The following is a 19185-nucleotide window of genomic DNA, read 5'->3' as shown; positions in this document are numbered from 1 at the left end:
TAATCACCCCTCCTTGCTGCGTATTGCACATGGTTTTTATTCTTCCTGCCATGTAGGAAGGGAACTGCCTGCCCACCGGTCACGTGGGCTCTTCATCTGTCTTGGAGCACTCCTGTGATTTTCTTGCTTCAAGCAGGGCCTCTTGACATAGGCGGAGAAACAGTACCTTGGAGCAGTGGAAGGTTATGGCAATAAAGCGTTCCACCTCACTGTGTGTAATTGCCAAGGGGAGGACAGGAGACATTCTTCAGGAACCATTGGAGTGTACATGGAGCTGCATCAAGGACTGTGGAACTCGATGGACTCTGTGCTCCTGATGAGATGTTGTGTCTGGTTTGTGTGTCTCTGCTTACAGTCTGTGATGCATTCCCATTGCATGTAGATCCGTGCTGCATTGTGCATTTTGGCTCAAAGGAACTTAGAGCGGAATCCAATGGGGCCTTTGGAGACAGAGATCAAGACAAAGAGAGAAAAGGAAACGTCCTTGCAGCTGCTTCCACAGACAGTTGACCCCGGGGATGCAGCTGCAGCAAGTAAGTGGTTGCTACACCTGGGGTCCTTTCTGATCACTCGCTTGCCCTCTGCACAGTGTTGCCCTCAGACTGGGGGGCTGTTACACTCGCATCCAAGTGGGAGTTTGCATAGGATGTATTTCCGGTCCCCAAAGAAAAATGGAGAGGCATGAAGTGTCTTGCCCAGGGCCTCACTGAGTCAGTAACAGAATATCAGCTTCCCACCTTCCCCTCTGAAGTCCTTCAGAGTGTAAAATTCTGTCTTGCAAAGTACACTGGGGCTTCAGACTCTCTCCTGGCTAGCAGCCTCCAGGAAAAGTGGGTCCAAAAGAATGCTTTTCAACCAAGGTGCAACCTGGAAGAAACAAAATTCAACTCCTTCTAATGAAAACCCCAGAGACCCTTCTCCCACCACTCCCTGCTGAGGAGCTGGCGCTGTAGAGCTGTGCTGAAGCCCCGAGCCAGTGCTTCTGTTGTAGCCCCAGGAGCAAGCAGCGTTCCCGACTGAATCCCGGCTGAGGGGCTCTGACTGCAGTGCTGTGTGCGCTGCCCCAGGGCAGCAGCAGGGACCTCAGGAGGCAGCACTCAGCCCGAGGGCATCACGCAAGGTTATCTGCGCTTTCTTTTGGGAACTTCCCCAGCCAGCCTCTGAAACAGGGAAACAAAAGAAAAGCAATACTGGGGTTTCCTTGTTTCTTCAGGGAAGCATCCCTGCAATTTGGTTTGAAACCAGAAGAGGGTAGATTTCGATTAGATATTAGGAAGAACTTTTTTATAATGAAGGGGACGAAACACTGGAAGAGTTTGCCCCGAGAAGCTGTTGTTGATCGATCCTTGAAGGTGTTCAAGGCCGTGTTAGATGGGGCCCTGAGGAACCTGCTCTAGCTGAAGATGTCCCTGCTCATGGGGGCTGGACTAGATGGTGGTTAAAGGTGCCTTCAGACCCAAACTCTTCTAGGAGTCTGTGATTCTGTGATCACTTTCCCGTGGTACTGTGCCACTGTTATACTTGAAGTTCGTTGGGATAACAAAGAGACGTTACCCAGCTCCAGCAAGTTTTCTGGGCCTTTCCATTGTCAGCCTCCACTCCCAAGCTCCTCTTTGGTCCCTGCAGGCTTTAGCCTACTGCCTGTCAATGGCACAGCTTCCAGTGTGCAGAGAAAACACCCTGGTAGTGCCTTGAAGGAGAAGGTCTTGAGGAAGCAGGACAATGTGCCCTTACTGCCCAATAAGCCCATCATCCATGGAGACGGCAGCTTCCCACACAACTCCTCAGGTAAGCCTGCTCCACAGCAGCTTTTTCCTGCACCGGTTTTCCTTGCACAAGGAGCGCAAACCGCCTCCGGCCTCAGCCACCACAGCTGGGATCTTGGGTTCATAGCCTGTGCTGAGAATGGACAGCAAATCTACTCTTGAGTTACTCCAGCTCGGCAGTACTGGAGCACTTGGTTCTTAGAGATCCATTGGAAAACTGAGCTGCATAAAGTAGTGGTAAAGACCTAAGCTCTGGCTTTTGCCCATCCTGATAGACCAAACTACAGCACTGGTGCCAGGAGGCAGCTGTAACTGCAGGGATGAGCTCGGGGCAGTCTGGCAGGGTGTGCTCACTGTGCACCTCCGAGTGCCACCACGATCAACTGTCCGCTCTCCATCTTGGCCCTCTGCCTGTGCTGCTGTCCGGCTCTGCAGCCAGCTTTCCTGCTCTCCCAGCAAGGGTTGTCTCTGCATGGCAGTCAGCCACTTGGTGCAGCCGTGCTGCTGCTCCCAGAAGTGCCCAATGGCTTCTCGCTGCTGCCATCCCACGGCCTGCAATGCCAAGAGGGAACAAGCAGCGCCTCCTGTGTCACCCCACCCAAATACAGCGGCCTGTGTAGCAGGTGACAGCCAGGAGGGGCTGCCTGGTGCTCCCAGGCTGTTTGCTGCCCGCCGTGAATACACAGCACATAGTCCCTAGTGGCTCTTGCCTCTCCTTTGAGGGCAGCCTGCCTGTGCTATGATCCTGAGTAGGGTGAGATAAGAAGAAGGGAGCTAGGAATGATACTTTGAGTGCTCTTTTCTAGAGATGCTACTTCCATGGTCACAATTGACCAGAACTAGCCTGACGTGGCTCCCCATTCATTTTGAATATAGATGTATACATCGACATCCTGCTGCAGTGACACCGCTGATGGCAGTGACAGGGCTACATCAGTGACAGCCAGATTAGCTCCCATCTGAATATTCTAGATTCTGTGCAATATTTAAACTCCATCATTTGAGACAGCTCACATGTTTCGATGTACACATTAGAAAACGATCTGTTGAGTGCATGACATGAAATTTATGATCAACAGTCCTTTTGATGACAAATGGGTTTCATAAGAAATGGATTTACTGTCTGAATTTTCTCATACCTTGTAAACTGACTATCAAGAGATTGTGTCTGCCCACAATTTGCATCTGTATTTAGGTATTCTTATCATCAATTTGCATTTGGAAGGCTTTTTTATCAACCATCTGGGCTAGAGATTCCATTTTTCCACAAGAGAAAGCTTAGGCTTGCACAGTGTGCACACAAGTCCATTTGATGGCAAACAAATTTCACCTCAGCATCTTTGAAATACAGCCAGTGTGTACTTTACCGAAATAGTAAAGATTCCTGATGCTTAGAAAGAACAAAATCCATGAACTACTCCCTTCTCAATAGCAGGCTGAAATGTAAGTGCACTCAGCTGCCCTCTGTCTAGAGCAGTTGAAGTCAATGGGAACAGAGGCGCTGTGAGGTGTGAAGGGTCAGGTATCGCTGTTCCCTGGTAGTTGCTCTGAGGGGATTCAGCCGGGCCCAGCAGGGCTCGGTTGTTCAGGCTCGGCTTGGTGCTGTCACGAGGCAGCTGCAGGTCTTTCCTCAGGGAGTTGCAGAGTGCCTCTGTCCTCAGGGCTCGGGGAAATCAGGGTGCTGAGACAAGAGAGGCAGCTGAGGGGTCCCTCCTGGGGTAGCAAGTCCTGCTGGTGGGCACTGTCTCACAGGGAGTGGGAGCTCTGCGGCCTCAGGAAGGTGCCGCTGGCTGTGGTACCTGTGGCACTCGGGAGCTGGCGCTGTGTGGGCAATTGTCAGGTTTAGCCAAGGAGCTGTGCCCAGCTGGGGGGGGCTGGGAGAAAGCAAGGAGCCAGAGAGCAGGGAATTCTCTGAGCCAGTGCCAGTTTGTACCTCATGGAAGCCTGGCTGGGAGATGGGGCTGCAGGCCACTCCATGGCGGGGTGCCTTGCCCGGGGCTGCAGCGCTCAGGGCTGACCCTCTCCTTACAGTGACCCCGCAGACGGCCACTGGTGCCGAGCGCCGAGAGGAGCCGCTCCGTGGGAAGGGGCAGAAGGACGGAGCCTCTTTGGAGCCACAGCAGTCCTTGCTCGAGGCACTCTCCTTGCTCAGCAGCGATGACTGGTAAGAAAGGCCCCGTTCCCTCTTTCTCCCTCTTAGCGTTAAGGTAGGTGAGGAGAGTATCTTGCTAGTGCCTCTGAGCCCCAACAGCCCAGAGGGCCGAGGGGCACCAGTGAAACCACTCCAGAGCAGAGAGAGGATAAAGATTTGAGAGCAGCCTTTTCTTGGCCTTGCTCTGCAGCAGTGCTCCAGCTGCAGCAGGTCCGTGCTGTTTCCTCGCTTTGCCTGCTGCTCTGTGGAGCTGCAAAGGAAATCTTGAGGGAAGAGAGAAAGCTGTGGGACAAGATGATTTGCTGGCTGAAGCCAGAAGCAGGATGGCAGCAGTTTGGAGTGTAGAGATTTGGGTGCCTCGGGGCCCAGTGGGACTGAGTAAGATTTGTCTCTGGCCCCACTGCTGGCAGCAGTGGCAGGAGTCGGGGTCTGCCTGTGACCTTCCGCATGTGAGTCCCAGGAGCAGCTACAGGGAGTTCTTCTTTCTGAGAAATGCACTGAGTTGTGCCATAGAGTCACAGGGAGGTGACAAGAAACAGCAGCATGGCACGGTCTCACGGCTTCCAGGAAGCACTGACATAGGGACTTCATGTGCCAGAGACTTCAGAAAGGCTGCCTTGTTAAACGGCCACAAACGAAGACTCTGAAACCCCTCTATTTGCCTCTTGGATTTGTGTATGCTTTTGACAGCCACAGCAACCTGTGGCAGCGAGTGCCACGATTTCATCACGTACTGCCTGAAAAGCACCTCCCTTTGTTTGACTGAGCCGCCAGCCTGGTAATTTCAGAGGGTGCTGCCTAGTTCTTGGGTGGAGAGAAAGTCAATCTTTTTGGTACTTGCCTTTCAGGGAGCTGAAGGAGAAGGGACTCTTCAGCATCAAACACCTGGCTGAGTCCCACTCAGAAGTCCTTCTTTGTAGACTTCGTGAGGTTTGCTTGGCACTTACCAACGAGGTAAGAACATTGTTCTGAATCGTCCTCCGTGCCTCATACACGGTGTGTAGAGTAGATATGTGCCTGTTCATCTCCCTGTGTGCTCAGGGACTGCCTTCATTTCTGCTTCTAAACCTTATATTTCTCATGTCTGTCAGCTCTCTATAGGATCTGTGTGCACGTGTAGCTCTATTTACTGCTAGGTCGGGCACTCTCGGGCACTCTCCTCTTGGAGCGAGCTGCCATTATCATGCAACGTGCAAATGCAGAAACGGAGACACCAATTATGTTATTTGCTGCAGTCCAAATCTCTGCCCAAGCTGTGATTCAACACTGCCAATTAGTCTGTAGACTTGAGCCTGTGTTTTCTGTTTCCTGGCTGAGGGCTTCAGCTGCTGCTGTTGCTTTTTCAAACAGGAGTAAATGACTCCTTTGTCTTTATGGCTTGTGCCTTTATGGTTTGAGAGCAGCCCTTGCTTTAATTTGTTTCTTTGTTTTTTGAATAAAAGGGCCTAAAACCAAAGCAGTGGACATTACAGAAGAGTTAAGTAGAACACTTTAAGTGAAATAATATGTTTCAGGCCTGCAGTAAGCAGGCCTGAGGCCTAGCACAAGTTGGTGCCAGAGTAAGTGCCTTTCTGTGCTTGTGCTCTTCTGCTCTGCCTGTGCTTCTGTGTTCCCCAGGACACAGCTGGAAGTGTTGTCGTTTCCTGGGACTTTTGTCTAAGGCAACTGGTTTTCTTTTCAAGGTGATTCTTATGTTTCCCCTCATGACTTCCCCAGGTGACCAACCTTCGCTCAAAGGTGTCTTACTGTGCAATCGTCACTCTTGGAGAGCTCTTTGTGACCTTGCAGAAGGACATGGACTCGGAGGTGGATGAGGTTGCTCGGGTCCTTCTCCAGATGGTGTGGAACTCCCCAGAGTTTGTTCAGAAAGCAGCCAGTCAGACCCTGGGAGTCATGGTGGAGCATGTGACTCCTGCACGAGCAATGACTGCTCTCATGGACAGTGGAGTCCAGTAGGTTCTTCTTGTCTTAGTGATATTCTTCACCGTCTATTGCGTGTGGGGGAGAAGGGCTGAGAGAGAGAATGGGAATGGTGGGAGGGAAGGGTCCTGTATCCTGCATCTTCTGTGAACTCAGTGACTTGATTCTCCGATCAACCTCACTTCTTTCCTCTTGTCACCTATTTCTGCCCTCGTGCAGCCCATTAGTTGACAGAATCACAGAGCTGTAGAATATGCTGAGTTGGAAGGGGCCCATCAGGATCATCGAGTCCAGCTCCTGGCCTTGCACAGAACACCCCAAGGGTCCCACCATGTGCCTGAGAGCGTTGTCCAAAGGCTTCCTGAGCTCTCTCAGGCTTGGTGCTGTGACCACTGCCCTGGGGAGCCTGTTCCAGTGCCCAGCCACCCTCTGGGTGAAAAACTTTTTCCTGATATCCAACCTCAACCTCCCCTGACTCAGCTTGCTGCTGCTTCCTGGAGTTCTCCCAGTCTGTCCGAGTTGCCTAGATGTGGTGAATGGCGGGCAAGTGAAAGTGCCTGCAAAGGCTAAGGATAGAGCCCTGTGGTTTTGTGGGAAGAGGGACAATTGCAACTGCAGCTGTGAGCGCTCTTTGATATTTCACAGCCCTAACCACAGAGGCCCTGGGAAAAACCATGCATCCTCATTATGCCATTCCCTTGAGAAGTAAGGAGGGTTCTTGCTGGGGCATGGAGCACATGGGGGACAACGTGCTGGGTGTGGCACAGCCTGCACAGCAGGTGCAGCTCCTGCCAAGAGGAGTCTTGTATGACTGTCCTGGCCTTAGAGCCCCCCTTTCTATTCAAACTGATGTCTCATGTTAGCCTTGAGATGATGAATCACTGTACAGGCACCTTCACAGGCCGACTGCCATGGGACAGCTGAACCAGGTGCTGCCTTAAGTGTTGGTGCTGGGCCTGATAGTCCCCAAGAGACACTCTCTAGAACAGGACAACCTGGCTAAACTGACTGCCACCCTTTCCTCAGCTTTGGAAAAGGGGGAAACGTTCAGATGTATCTCTTGCCAAGCCTCACAGAAGAAACCGGCTGCATTGCTGGATATTCTGCAACTTCATGTCCCACAGCGTGTTTTGCCTGCATTTGTTTTTTTCCCAAGGTCTGCAGATTTGGGGGTAAATGGGTGGAAATATCCTCAATCCTGCTGCGGCTGTCTGTGTAGCGGCTGGCCCCTGATGGGTCAGCCTGGCTTGTCTTTAATTTCCCTCTTTCTCCGAGTGAATTTGGGGAAAGACATTGAGTATCAGATAGTGCAGGGAGACTGAGTTCCTCGCTCTTGCTTGCAGGCAGTCCTTCTGTACAGGGCTAACTTTGTGGTTCTCTGAGGACAGAACCTTCTACAGGTGTCCCAAGTGTCAGGGAGAATCCAGGCCTCCTTCCCCCAGCAATGACAGGGAGCATGCTCTGGCCAAGGCCTGCGCTGTGTCCCTCTGCTCCCTGTGCCCCAGTGTTTGCTCTCTTCTTCCCAGGAGCCGCCACGTCCAGGTGCGGAAGTGCGCGGCCCAACTCCTCCTGTCCTTGATGGAGAAAACTGGAGTCACGAAGCTCGCAGGAACGCCCAGGGCTGAGAGGCTGGCGCACGCGGCAGGGACGCTTGCTCAGGACTGTCACGAGGACACGAGGTAATGATCTTCATTTCCCCTCCTAAAACAGGAAAACTGTTGGGTGTCTGGCTGTAACGGGCAAAACCACAGAAGAGTGGAAGCTAAAGGAAATATTAAGTTACCTCACTGTGTGGATGAGGTTCACAGAGTCACGGAATACGCTGAGTTGGAAGGGACCCATCAGGGTCATCGAGTCCAGCTCCTGCTCGTGTGCAGGGCCCTCCAAGGGTCACTCCATGTGCCCGAGAGCATTGTCCAAATGCTTCTTGAGCTCTGTCAGGCTTGGTGCTGTGACCACTGCCCTGGCTTGTCTGGGGAAATGACTGTGCTGGGGAACCTGAGGTTGTCCCGCAAGAGGGAGCATTGCCAGCTTCCTGGGACTGGAATGAGTCTTTCCTGAGATCAAAAGAGCCATCAGATGAGGCAGTCAAACAGTTTTGCTTGGCCTTAGGTGCACAAGACAAAGCCAAAATGTTGGCTAATGTTCATCACTGAAGGATCCCATACATCTCTTTCTCATTAACTTAAGACTTTCCTAGAAATATTCCAGGGATCTTTAGCCAATGTATTCAGTCTTTCTAAACCTCTTCTGCAGATTTCTATAATGCTGTTATCTGGGGCTGAATGACCTCCAAATTGCTTCTTGAAGAAAACTGTGGTTTCCTAGTGGCAAAATCAACCCAAACCACCAAAATCCCCTTACTTTGAGGATTAAATTCCCATTAATAGCTGCCAAGAACGCATGAGCAACTAGCTGCCCCTGTGCATACATATGGTATAGAATAATCAAAAGCAAGCATGAGGCATTTGGTCCTGGCTTCCCTGCCAGTTAAAGAAAGGCAAATTACTGTGCAATGGCAGCAAGGCACTGCTAATAAGCTCTGACTCAAAGCAGAGGTGTTTCGCTTGTTCCCTGGGATCCTTCGATGCCACAGAAGCGCACCCACAGTTTCAGAGTGAGATTGTATTTTTCTGTTGCCCCACGTTCTCCTCTTGCCTCTTGTGTTCAGCTGACAGCACTGTGCAGTGACAAGTGGAGGTAAATCTCTCTCTTTGCTGAGTAGGTAATGCCTTCTCATGCAGGTATGGCAGCTGCTGAGTTTAAGGTATCAGCTTATTCTGTTAACACTCCTCCTTTGTTTGTTCACCTTTCTTTCTTTCTTTCTTTCTTTCTTTCTTGTGTTAGGCACTATGGACAGGAGATGGTGAAAATGATGCTGAATCACCAACAATTTAACAGGCTTTTGGAACAATCTTTTTCCACCCGTGACCTGGAAGATATTCTGACAAGAATTAAGAAGAAAGTAAGTGCTTGGTAGGAGACATGTCTCCTTTGTGCAAGTATTGCCACTGCTGATATGAGATCAAACATACCTAATCTTATCTCATTCCTTTTCTGCCGAATCCTTTTGCTCCTGGGAATGAACTGTTGATCCTCAACCTGTTCATCTGCAGAGCACAAAGGAACTGATAGATAGTATTAGGGGAAAAGTGTAGTATTGGATATTTTGAATATCGGCCACAAACAGGGAAGGGAAAGAGGAGAAAATGGGTTTACATTTAAGCATAACCCCCCACCCCACTATCCCTACTCTGCCCCCAGTGACGCAATTAAGTGAGAACAGTGCTTCTGGAGATAACAGAGTCTTTGCAAAAGACACAGGAAGCAGTAGTGCCAAGAAAATTTCCAAATATACAAAAGATGTCCCAGTCAATCCCAATTACTACAATTACTGTCTGTCTTCTGGCAATACTGCCCTGCTGTCATGCCCTGTGGAGCTGGAAGAAGCTTGGTGAATTCAGCAGCATCCAGTGGAAAATCATTTGTTTGCCTGGAGGTTTTTTTATTCTTTTTACCTCCATTATAGAAGGGAGTGTGCCTTTGTGCAGCAACAGGGAGAATGAGTGTGGAACCAAATCAACTTCTAACACAATGGGCCAACCTCCAAAGAGTCCAAATTTTTCTGCAGCTTCCTTTAAGAACATTCGTTCCCTACCAGTTTGCATTATTCCCATTTATGCTCAAGAGTAATGCATTTGGGATTTTAGACTGCTGCTCAGTATGGTAGCAGCCACAACCTGCCTTGGGCTATTGAAAACAAAGAGTTGGCATCACTGAATGAACCTCTGGCCTGTTTTCTTCTGTAAGTTCTGAAATGTTTGCCTAAGCCTTGGTAGCAGCGATCCTGGTTCTAAGTTGTGTTTTAAACAGGTAATTTCCTATTTTACATTCTAAAGATCCATGGGGTTTCTTTATGCCTTTGTAGGGGATGGAAACGCAGAAGGCTGAGCACCCATCTGTCCAGGAGCCTGTGAAGAAGAGGAGCGATGGCTCGAAGAAGCCCCAGGCCACATTGCCTTCTAGTAAACGGTACTGAGCACTTTAGTTAGATGTGACAAAGCACATGACAAGCTTTACATGTCTCTTCCTCAGGAAAATCTTTCCGGTGGAGATGACCTGTGCCAGAGATTGTTTCCTTTCCCTACAAATGCTCTATCAAAAAATATGTCTCCTTCTGCATTACTCTGAACACAACTTCTCTGGAAGGGTTTCCACAAAAAAATGGGCGACAAAAAGACACCCATCGGTTGCAGCTCAGAAGATCCAGTGCAGTGGCAAGGACAGTGCTGTGGAGGCTGTGAGAGGGCCATGTCTCCACTGCCTCACTTGGGACAAGTAAATTCAAGCAGGGTTTTTTTCCTCTGAGAGCAGTCTTTTTCAGATGGGGGTTTTGATGAGAAGTCCCAGTCTTGAAGCAAGATGCCGTTCCCCAAAATAGCACTTCCCATGCATGTGGTTTGGCCTTCCTGAATCATGGTTTTCTTACCCTCAGACAGTACCAAGATGAGTAGTAAGTAGCAAGCCAGTTCCTGAGCAACTTTGGTCAACAGGTGTCTCAATGTGGACGTTTTGTCTTGACATTCCTGTCCTTCATACCGTTTGCTTGATGGGCAGCATGTTTGGTTTATTTCCCCCTGTGCTGCAATCAGCATTTGAGACAGGAATTTGGTCCTTGCTGTCTCTTCCTGCCAGTGGGAGAGCTACTTGTACCTGTTGTCCTCTGATAACAGAGGGGATTTATTTAGCTCTGTCATGCTCAGCGCTGGCAGGAGAGTGACCACATGGCTCAGTAGCATAGTCAGGATCTTCCCATGCTCATGGAAGAGACCGGCTGATCCAAGAGAGTTGTTCCCAGTGGGCTTGTTAAGCTGTGGATCTAGTCTCTAGGGAAGCAATCATGTGAGCGTAGTGCTGGGATGTCTGGCTTCTGTTTTTATCCCTGTTACTGATTTTCTGGATCCTTCAGATATGCCCCTATCCATCTGTTCAGATGCATCTGAGCTACTTTTCCAGATTGTCATGCCTGCTGTAGAGACACTTCTCCAGAGGGATGAGTTTCCTTATTATAAGACACACACCTCCCTCATGACGAGGCATTTAAACTTGGAAGTAGCGTCTCTCTTTCCTCACAAAGCAGTGCGACATGTGTACCTGGGAAGCTGTCTGGAGATAAGTGAGATGCATCTCATCCTTGGTTTTCCTGAGTAAGCACTGGTGAGAATGTTGCTTGCAGATTGTCTCCTGTAATGATTGTGTAGCGGGATTGGTTTGTAACCAGGCAGAAACACCAATTTAGTGTAGTGGTTTGGTCCAAAATACTCATTACTGTTTACCTTCTGTGAGATAAGAATTAGGAGAAACGCAAAGCAGGCACCAAACTTGAAAGAATATAAAGAAGTTTATTAACAGACCTAAAAGAAGAAAAAAAAAGTTACCACACCTTCAGAACACTTCTCCTCCCCCCACCTTTCTGTCTTCTCCCAGTGACAATGTAAAAAGACAGCCCTTGAGATGTTCAGTCTGTTTACCACTTCCATAATAACCTTGTTCAGTCCATTTAGGAAGAGGAGTCTCTCTTGCCCATGCTATGAAAACATTATCACAACGAGCCAGCCGCCCGCGTTGGTTCTCTGCTCGCATGCCAGTCCCTTCCCCCCGACTTGCATCTTTTCCCACAACTGCTTTTGAGGGTCCACTCCTGAATTACCGGGGTAAAATTTTAAGGTTGAGCCGTTCAGAAACAAAAGTTCTCTTCACCCATCTCTGGGAGCATTTCATCTCTAAGAATAGAGGCCCTTCTCCTTCCCTGGGAGCAAAGGGTCTTCCTCATCTTCCTCTTTAGGATTATCTCTGGGAGTATCTCTAGGAACTGAGGTTTTCTCCTTTTCCATTTGGAGCAAAAGTCCTCATCACTTCCATCTCTCCCTGTTCAAACTTCTCATGAAATTACAGCTGCGTCAGCATCTGCTTATCTCAGCGCAGGTGCTTTTGCTCACAAGTACAAGTTGAACGCTCCACCCCCCATGCCTGCATGAAATTACAAGGGGTACTCTGATCTACCATAGCTTCACAACAGAATTTTAGCTTTAAGCATCTCCTCTTTCTCTTCCCTCCAGTTTTCAGCTCTTCATAGCACTAAAAGGCTTAATCTCACCTAGGCCTTGCAGCTGGAATGTGGCTTATCACTGTTGGTCACATGACCTCTGCCAGAAAGCGGTGCAGCTTTAGCTGAATCTTGGCAGCACTGGAGAGGGGGAGCCCAGCCGCTCCGGCTGCCCACAGCCCTGCTGTGAAGGGGGAGGGGGGGGTTCTGTGGGTGGAACAGGGCCCACCGGCTCCAGGATGGCCGTGGCCTGGCCCGGCCTGGCCCGAGCAGGGCCTGGGCCGGGCCCGCTGTCCCCTGCACAGGGCCCGCAGCCACCTGTCCCAGCACTGGAAACAAGAGAGAGAGAGTCTGCCTCGGGGTTTCCTATTCTTAAGTGTGGGCCACAGAGGTGGTCACAACTTTAAGTGGCTTAAAGAATTGTCCATATTCAAACTGGCCAGCTGATAGGTTCTGTTAGGTCACAGAGGAAGCTGTAAGCACCCCTTTGCAAGAACTTCCGGGACTATGCTTGCTAACCCATGACAGATTGTCATGAGGTCTCACATTGTTTCTTAGATCAGGATTTTCTAGCTTGAAATCACATCATTAGGAAACCTCCGCAAGATGTTCTGCTCACAATTAACTGAAGGTATGATCACCAACAGGTCCTAATTTGGTTTTATTTTCCAGGGTGAAGTCTACCTCTGATGAGCGCCTCCTATGCCGCCCAAAAGCCCAGGTCACGTTACCTCTGGCTGTGAAAGAAACGGAGCCACTCCAGAAGCTTTACAATCTCCTGGAAGCCAAGGAGTTTAAGACACGGATGGAAGGAGTGGCACTCCTCCTAGACCTGTGTAAAACCAGCCCCCAGCTCGTCTCCACTAACACTGTCCAAGTATGTAGGGTGTCTTCATTGTTCCTTTCCTTTAGCTCCTTTCCCAAGCCTGTAGCAGGAAAGTTAATTCAGTGTGTCTTGGCACTACATCCTGGCTGTGTGGGACAGGCTGGTGCCTCTTACCCTGAAATATTTAATTCAGCTCCACGCTTCAGGACAAGTTATTTCAGTCCAGATATATTTGTCTGGCAGGTGCCTATTGATGTTGTTCATCAAATGAGGACAGAGTTTTCTGCTGGTGTAACTTCTGCTGTCTCCTACTCCCACTTGGGTTAAGTGAAGGGAATGCAGCCACTGAAAGCGTGGCAATTATTCTCTAGACAAAAAAATGGGTTTGGATGGGGAAGAGAAGTATCAGGCTGGGCAGGTTTAAACCAATTTTTTTCAAAGGATACTTCTGTAAACTCCGACTTGTCTTGCACAGGCACAACTCTGGCTATTCGTTTCCATCGGCATCCCTATTCCTCTTGGTAAAGACGGTGCTCACCCTTCTTGGGGGGGTCGTTTTTTTCTCTTTGGAAAAGGAGGGAAATGGCTAGGGACAGATCTCTTCCTTCTCCTCCCAGGAGCTGCTTTTTCCCTTTGTCCAGAAAATGGTGCCTGATAATGTGGCTGTCAAGGGACTGAACCTGCTCTAATGAGAGCGGTACAGCACATTAAATTTCAGAAGTCTACCTGCTAGGTAGACAATTGGTCTGGATCCTGGAAGAGTTGATCCGAGCCCTGCACTTCTCCAGACACAGGTTCTGAGACAGACGGAACAAAACCTGGATCTCCTCCAGCCATAGTTTTGGCAAAATCATAACTGCCCTCAGAACTTGAGACAACTGTGTAGAAAAACGGGCATTGTAAATATCTGGTTCCATACTTGGAAAGCAAAGATACTGTTTTGCATCAATAAATGGGATTAATTTAATGATTTAAATGTGGAGGGAAACACCATAGGAACTATTCTGTCCCCGCCCAAACCTCTTCAAAATATATGAAAATCTTTCAACCAGCATGAGGTTGCGCAACCATTCCAGTGAGTGGCCCACAGGAAAATTGTGCAAGCAAGTGCTGACCTGACAGGAAGGATCACTTTCATCTTTTACATTGCTGAGTGCTCATTTCTACATCCCTTCCTCAAACAAGGACATTTTAATCCAGCTTTCATGTTGTTTGTTCTCTTCACAGATTTTTGATTATTTTGTCCCGAGACTTGGTGATACGCACAAGAAAGTGAAGCAGAAGGCGCTGGACGTGCTGGCTGAAATCATAGGCGTCCTGAAAGATGCCTTAAACCCGGTGATCATCTGTTTGGTTGAAGGAATAACAAACAACCTAAACTCAAAGGACCCCGGGGTTTATGCCGCAGCTGTGAAAGCGCTGGAAGCATCCATGGCTCACTTAGGTAAGGCTGAGCCCTGGCATGGACTCTCCTCAACTGTGTCTCTGCCTCTGCAAGTCAAGAGAACGCTGAGTGCCTTGACAGCTGTTGTTGTCTGTGGAAACCTCCAGCTGACATCCACCAGAAGCTGTGCAGGTGCAGTCCTTACGCACCAGTCCCCCAACAGGCCTGAATGTGCATCGGCATTTCCCAAAAGTCCCAGGAGCCCTTGGCTCTGTGCTGCTTGTCTGAAGAGGAAGTGCTGGACTACAGCTTTGCTGGAATTCAGGGCCAAAGGGATGTTTGGAGTTTTCCTGGTCCCCATTTGACTTCCCAAATGAATAGCTTTGCTGTTGGCATGAAGGGACACCGGCGCATCAGAACCTCTGCAGAGCAGCCTCCTGGGAGGCTCTACATTATAGGCATTAGCTTCATTAGGACAGCAGGATCAGTTCTTTACTGCATGCTTGCATGAAGATAATTTGGGACCTCCTTTTTGTATTTCATGCAGGAAAGGAGCTCTTAATAATACCCTGCTACTGAAACCCACACTGGGGTGTAGCTCTGTAGTGGTTCCCAATGAAGCAGATTGCCTGCTTTGTCACTGCCAGCCCTGGTGACCCTGTGAAGGACCACAGTTCATCCCACACATGTTCTGTCTCCAGGAAAAGCTTGCCTTGGCTTATTAGAGTGGTAGGACTGGAGGCTTGCAGGATAATGCAGGCAACAGCGTCTAAACTCAAACAAGACCCCCAAAACCGCAACAGATAGGCACAAGGAAAACTAAAATACATACGACGGTCAAGTATTGGGAAATCAGTTCATTTTCCAGTCTCTCTGCCAAGATCTGATTTCACAGATGTTACAGAAACCCACAGGATACTGAGGCACTGAGCAGTAATAGCTCTTGTATGAGTAACTTGGTGTCTTGTCCCTAGATCCACACAGGTAACCTGCAATTTAAAAACAGCTTATCCTTCAGGTGGGAATGGATGTGTGAATTTTGGAGCCTTCTCACCCTTTTCCATAGGGGAGGGAGAAGATCACTTCTGCAAAGCTCTGGGATGCAAAACCTTTTCACTGCTTACATGTGATTGAACTCTTGAGGTCCCTGATGTGAAATGTTTTACATAGCTCCTGGTACAGCAGACAACTTTGGATTTACAAATGTGAAAGGAGAGCTTTTCTTTTGGAATTTAAAATCCTCCCAAGTAGGCTGGAAGGAAAGAAGAAAAGGATTCAAAAATCGGCAGGAATTTCCTTTCTTTTACAAAATGTAGTTGCCCCTGCCCTTTCCCTCCCCACTGTCCTTTGTCTTATGACCTCAGAAGAGAGAGCAGAAATGTGTGTTTCCCTTGTAGATAAAGTATCACTGATGAAAGAGTTCAGCCACCGAAGGAGTGAACTGAAGGGCCAAGCTCTGCTGGATGTCACGGAGCATCTCTCAGGTATGGCCTCCCCTTCTAAGCCAAGAGGTCTTCCGAGGCAGAATTTACAGGGAATGCCAGTGAATAGACAGGTCCAAATCAGGAGGTGCTGAGCTTGTCCCTCCTGCCCAATACCCATGGAAGGTGTATTGGGCAGGTTTTCCCTGGCTGCTGCAGAGGTGTGCAGCATCTGAGATGGGGGCGGCGCTCGGCCTCGGGGCTGAGCTCTCACTGGGGCATCTCAGAAGCCGCCTCTAGGAAAGGGAGGGGCTAAAAATTCCCAAGCTGGCTCCTCTCTTGGAAGCTCCGGGACAGCTCTGATCCTTTAGGGAAAATGGTGGCAAATGCTGTTTCAGGGGATCCATTTGTTTTGTCCTCACAGAATTCTTGCTTTGCTCTTGGAAAGTTTTGAGGTGGAAGCCTGCAGTGCCTGGGGGTCACAGCTTAGGTCAAAACTCAGCCCACACGAGCCTAACGAGGCCCGGATTTTGTGCAAGGCAGCCTTTGGGGGCAGAGGGGCAGAAGCAGAGTGCTGAGGCTCCCTGCCTGTGCTGTCAAAGTGCCATTGGACTGAGCATTTCAGGGTGTGCAGTCAGGGTCTTCCTATGTCAGCACTGCCCAAAATGCTCCAAATGCAGCTGATAATTGATTGCTCAGAGGAGCTTGCTATGTCAGCAATAGCCAAGGGATGGAAAAATGATAATCTCAATATATGCTAGAGAAGACAGTGTACAGCCTTGCTTTATTTATAGCCTTGCTTTAGCTGGGGCTAAATCCACTGCTAATTATGCCAGCATCTTTAAATGCAAGGTTTAATACACTTTGTGTCTTCATTCTGAATCTCAAAAGGGCACCTTCAGCGATTGGAGTGTCAAAGGCCCTTTACAGAGCATTTGAATAAAGTAGATCTCCAGGAATAGGGAAGTTAGTTTTGCAGCTATTTTAATCTCTTTTTCAAATAAAGGAATTCAACTGGAATTAGGACTTCTTTAGAAAGAGCAGATGCTCTCTCTGAGATTTAGTGGCAATCTCTCTGAGATTTCTCTGCGCAAGTTGCGTAGTGACCGATGTCTTTAATTGCATGTAAGCTCAAATGAACTCCCATTTTAAAATGGGTACCGTAAGCCTTTTCCTGCTTAGCAGAATTGGTTTTAGGTACTTTCAGGAGCTGTTTAAATGTTGATGACTGCTGGTGGATTAACAGCATAGAGAAAATGAAGTCTCTTCCACCACAGAATAATCAATGGCGACTACATAACATTTTGCCTGGTCAGAAAATAAGAATGGTCCCCAGACCATATCAGGTTTTGATCTCTCAGCCAGATCTGCCATGCAAGGAGCCTGTTGGTAGTAGATTTTTGTCTGTGTTTGATACAGTTCAGAAAATGAGCAGAGAGCAGGCTTTGGAGACAGCGGGAGAGAACACTTGTGTTTTGGTTACATTTCTGTCCCCTGTGTAGCATTCTTCTCTCTCTATTCCCCTATTTCAGCGCACATTGTAAGAAAAAATGCCATTAACATTGTGAGGGGAAATGCCATTAAAATTTGGAGAGGCTCCAATGCCATGGCAATGGGGTCTGGCTAATTACCTAAGACAGCCTGAGGTTTGAAACAGCTGTTTGTTAGAAGCCACAAAAGCCTTCTGCCAAAGACACCGGCTAGTCACTGATGTTTCAAATCCAGCTGTCAAACAGCACCCATCTCTGGTGGGCTGGAGTTTCCAAGTGTGGTCTAATACTGCCCTTTGCCGTGTGCCACCAAGCAAAGGGAAGAGCCAGATGAGACTTTTGGCACTTGACATCAAAGGTCACAACAATGGAATCATCCCTTTTATTAGAAATCTCTCAACTGCCTCTCTATGGTGCATTTCAAAATCTTTGGCATGGGTTTCGACAACTTCTAAATGGAAATAAACGGCAATTTGACATTTCAGTCGCTGTTCATGCAGAAATAAATTGTGGAATGATTTAGTAAAGGTGTGAAGTCTGCCACAGGTACAAGGCTCTGTTTGGAGAAATTAGTCCTGAGAGCTTGGTGGTTCTGTTTCGGGGATGTTCAGCTGCTTTGCCCATTTCTGGATCATGAGGCTCTCACTGTTATTTCACTGATCTTAGCCAGAGAGACTCCCAAAATCACAAGTAGAGGTAGATCCTTGTTTGCATTAAGGCTGGTGGTTAAGAAGTTTGTGTCTCTCTTCCGGCAGCGCTTGTGGGATGGGTTTATCCCAGGAGCCCCGAAGTCGTCCAGCGCTACGCCCTGCCCGTGCTCTGGTCCTTCCTGGGGAACAAGGCGCTGCCTGTCCGAAGCGCCAATGTCTGCACTGTGGTCACCAAGCTTGCCTGCGCCCTCTACAAGGTGATGGGCGCCAAGCTGAGGAAGCATGCTGCCAGCCAGCCTCCGCACGTGCAGGAAAACCTCTCCAACATTTTGGGCTGGTGGAGTGTCGATGACCTGTAGAAAGATGACAAAGTGCTGAGTTGGACACCTCCGGATGTGACTTCTTAGCTGTGCCAAAAATGACAGAATGCAAAGGAAGGGTGTGCACCTGCCCCCGCTCTCTCCACCCCCCTTCCTAGTCGTGGCATGGGGTGCCTGAAGCAACTTCCGATTGAGGACAAGGTGAAGGCTGAGCATGGCTCAGCCTCACAAAGAGGTAAGGCGGGAGCTGGGCCGCTCTCTGGCGGGAGGAAGGCTCTTGTGCCAGCCTAGAGAGCCTGGGCACATTGCCAGGGAACAGTTCTGCCCTGCATGTGCCCCCTGCAATGAGCTGTGCAGCTCCCAGTGCCCCGTGTAGCTGTAGGGCTGCTCAGCTGTGGGGCCGGGAGAGGAGCAGGAGGGTGCGTGTGCAGCTGAGCCATTCCTGGAAAGCACAGGGCTCTGGGCTCCCTGCTGTCCCAGGGCAGCCCGGAGGCCAGGCTGTTCCTGTGCTGGCTCTCTGGAAGTGGGTCAGGGTGTCTCCCTGGTCTGCCTCAAGTGGCTGCTGGCAGGAGCGTGTTTCCCTGTGCAGCTCTTTAGAAGTTTCCAGGTGGTCTGTCCCATTAAATACGTAGCTTCAGATGCTTTAGGTTTGCATTGCGGCCTCTGTTATATTTTGTGTCTCCACTTTGCAGGACTGACTGGCTACAGTCTTATCAAGAAGTTTTCCTTGGACATTTCCTATGTTCCCTAACCGTCAAAGCCCTTGCCTCCTGTCCAGAAGAGCTCTCTTTCCTCGAGCTCAGGAAGAGGGTTCTGCCTGTCTGAAGAATGTTTGAAGATTTGGATTTTTACATTAGGCTTTGTAGTTACAGATGTACATATGTTCTGATATGTAGATGTAGGTTTGAATAAATGTGTTGTAATTTTATATTTTAAAATTTGAAAATAGATTTTCAACAGTATATCTTTTATTTTGAGGGGTTTTTTTTCGGTTTTAAATAAAATAATTTAAAAAAAAAACAAGCCGAGAATGTGAGACCTGCTGGCCTAGAGGTTGTCAGAGTGCAGCTGACTCAACAAGCCACTGTCTCACGGTATTCTTTCCTCACAGGGCCTCTCTTCTTCCTCTTTTGCCATGTTTTCTTCATGT

General features: G+C 49.0%; 1 protein-coding gene across 1 annotated transcript in view; it reads left to right on the top strand.

Annotated features, from left to right (window-relative positions):
* The window catches only part of LOC138106994 (TOG array regulator of axonemal microtubules protein 2-like), a 30278-nt gene extending 11492 nt beyond the window's left edge, over positions 1-18786 (top strand). Inside the window, exons 5-18 of the mRNA XM_069008324.1 lie at positions 383-533; positions 1627-1788; positions 3798-3930; positions 4767-4872; positions 5635-5870; positions 7365-7517; positions 8686-8803; positions 9767-9870; positions 12617-12821; positions 13998-14214; positions 15552-15638; positions 17821-18070; positions 18194-18270; positions 18728-18786. Coding sequence (XP_068864425.1) covers positions 383-533; positions 1627-1788; positions 3798-3930; positions 4767-4872; positions 5635-5870; positions 7365-7517; positions 8686-8803; positions 9767-9870; positions 12617-12821; positions 13998-14214; positions 15552-15638; positions 17821-18070; positions 18194-18270; positions 18728-18786 — 2058 coding nt within the window. The remainder of the gene's footprint in view (positions 1-382; positions 534-1626; positions 1789-3797; positions 3931-4766; positions 4873-5634; positions 5871-7364; positions 7518-8685; positions 8804-9766; positions 9871-12616; positions 12822-13997; positions 14215-15551; positions 15639-17820; positions 18071-18193; positions 18271-18727) is intronic.
* Positions 18787-19185: the final 399 nt, after the last annotated feature.

The sequence above is a fragment of the Aphelocoma coerulescens genome, chromosome 3, assembly GCF_041296385.1.
Source record: "Aphelocoma coerulescens isolate FSJ_1873_10779 chromosome 3, UR_Acoe_1.0, whole genome shotgun sequence".
Classification (NCBI taxonomy): Eukaryota; Metazoa; Chordata; class Aves; order Passeriformes; family Corvidae; genus Aphelocoma; species Aphelocoma coerulescens.
This window is presented reverse-complemented; position numbering and strand designations above follow the sequence as displayed.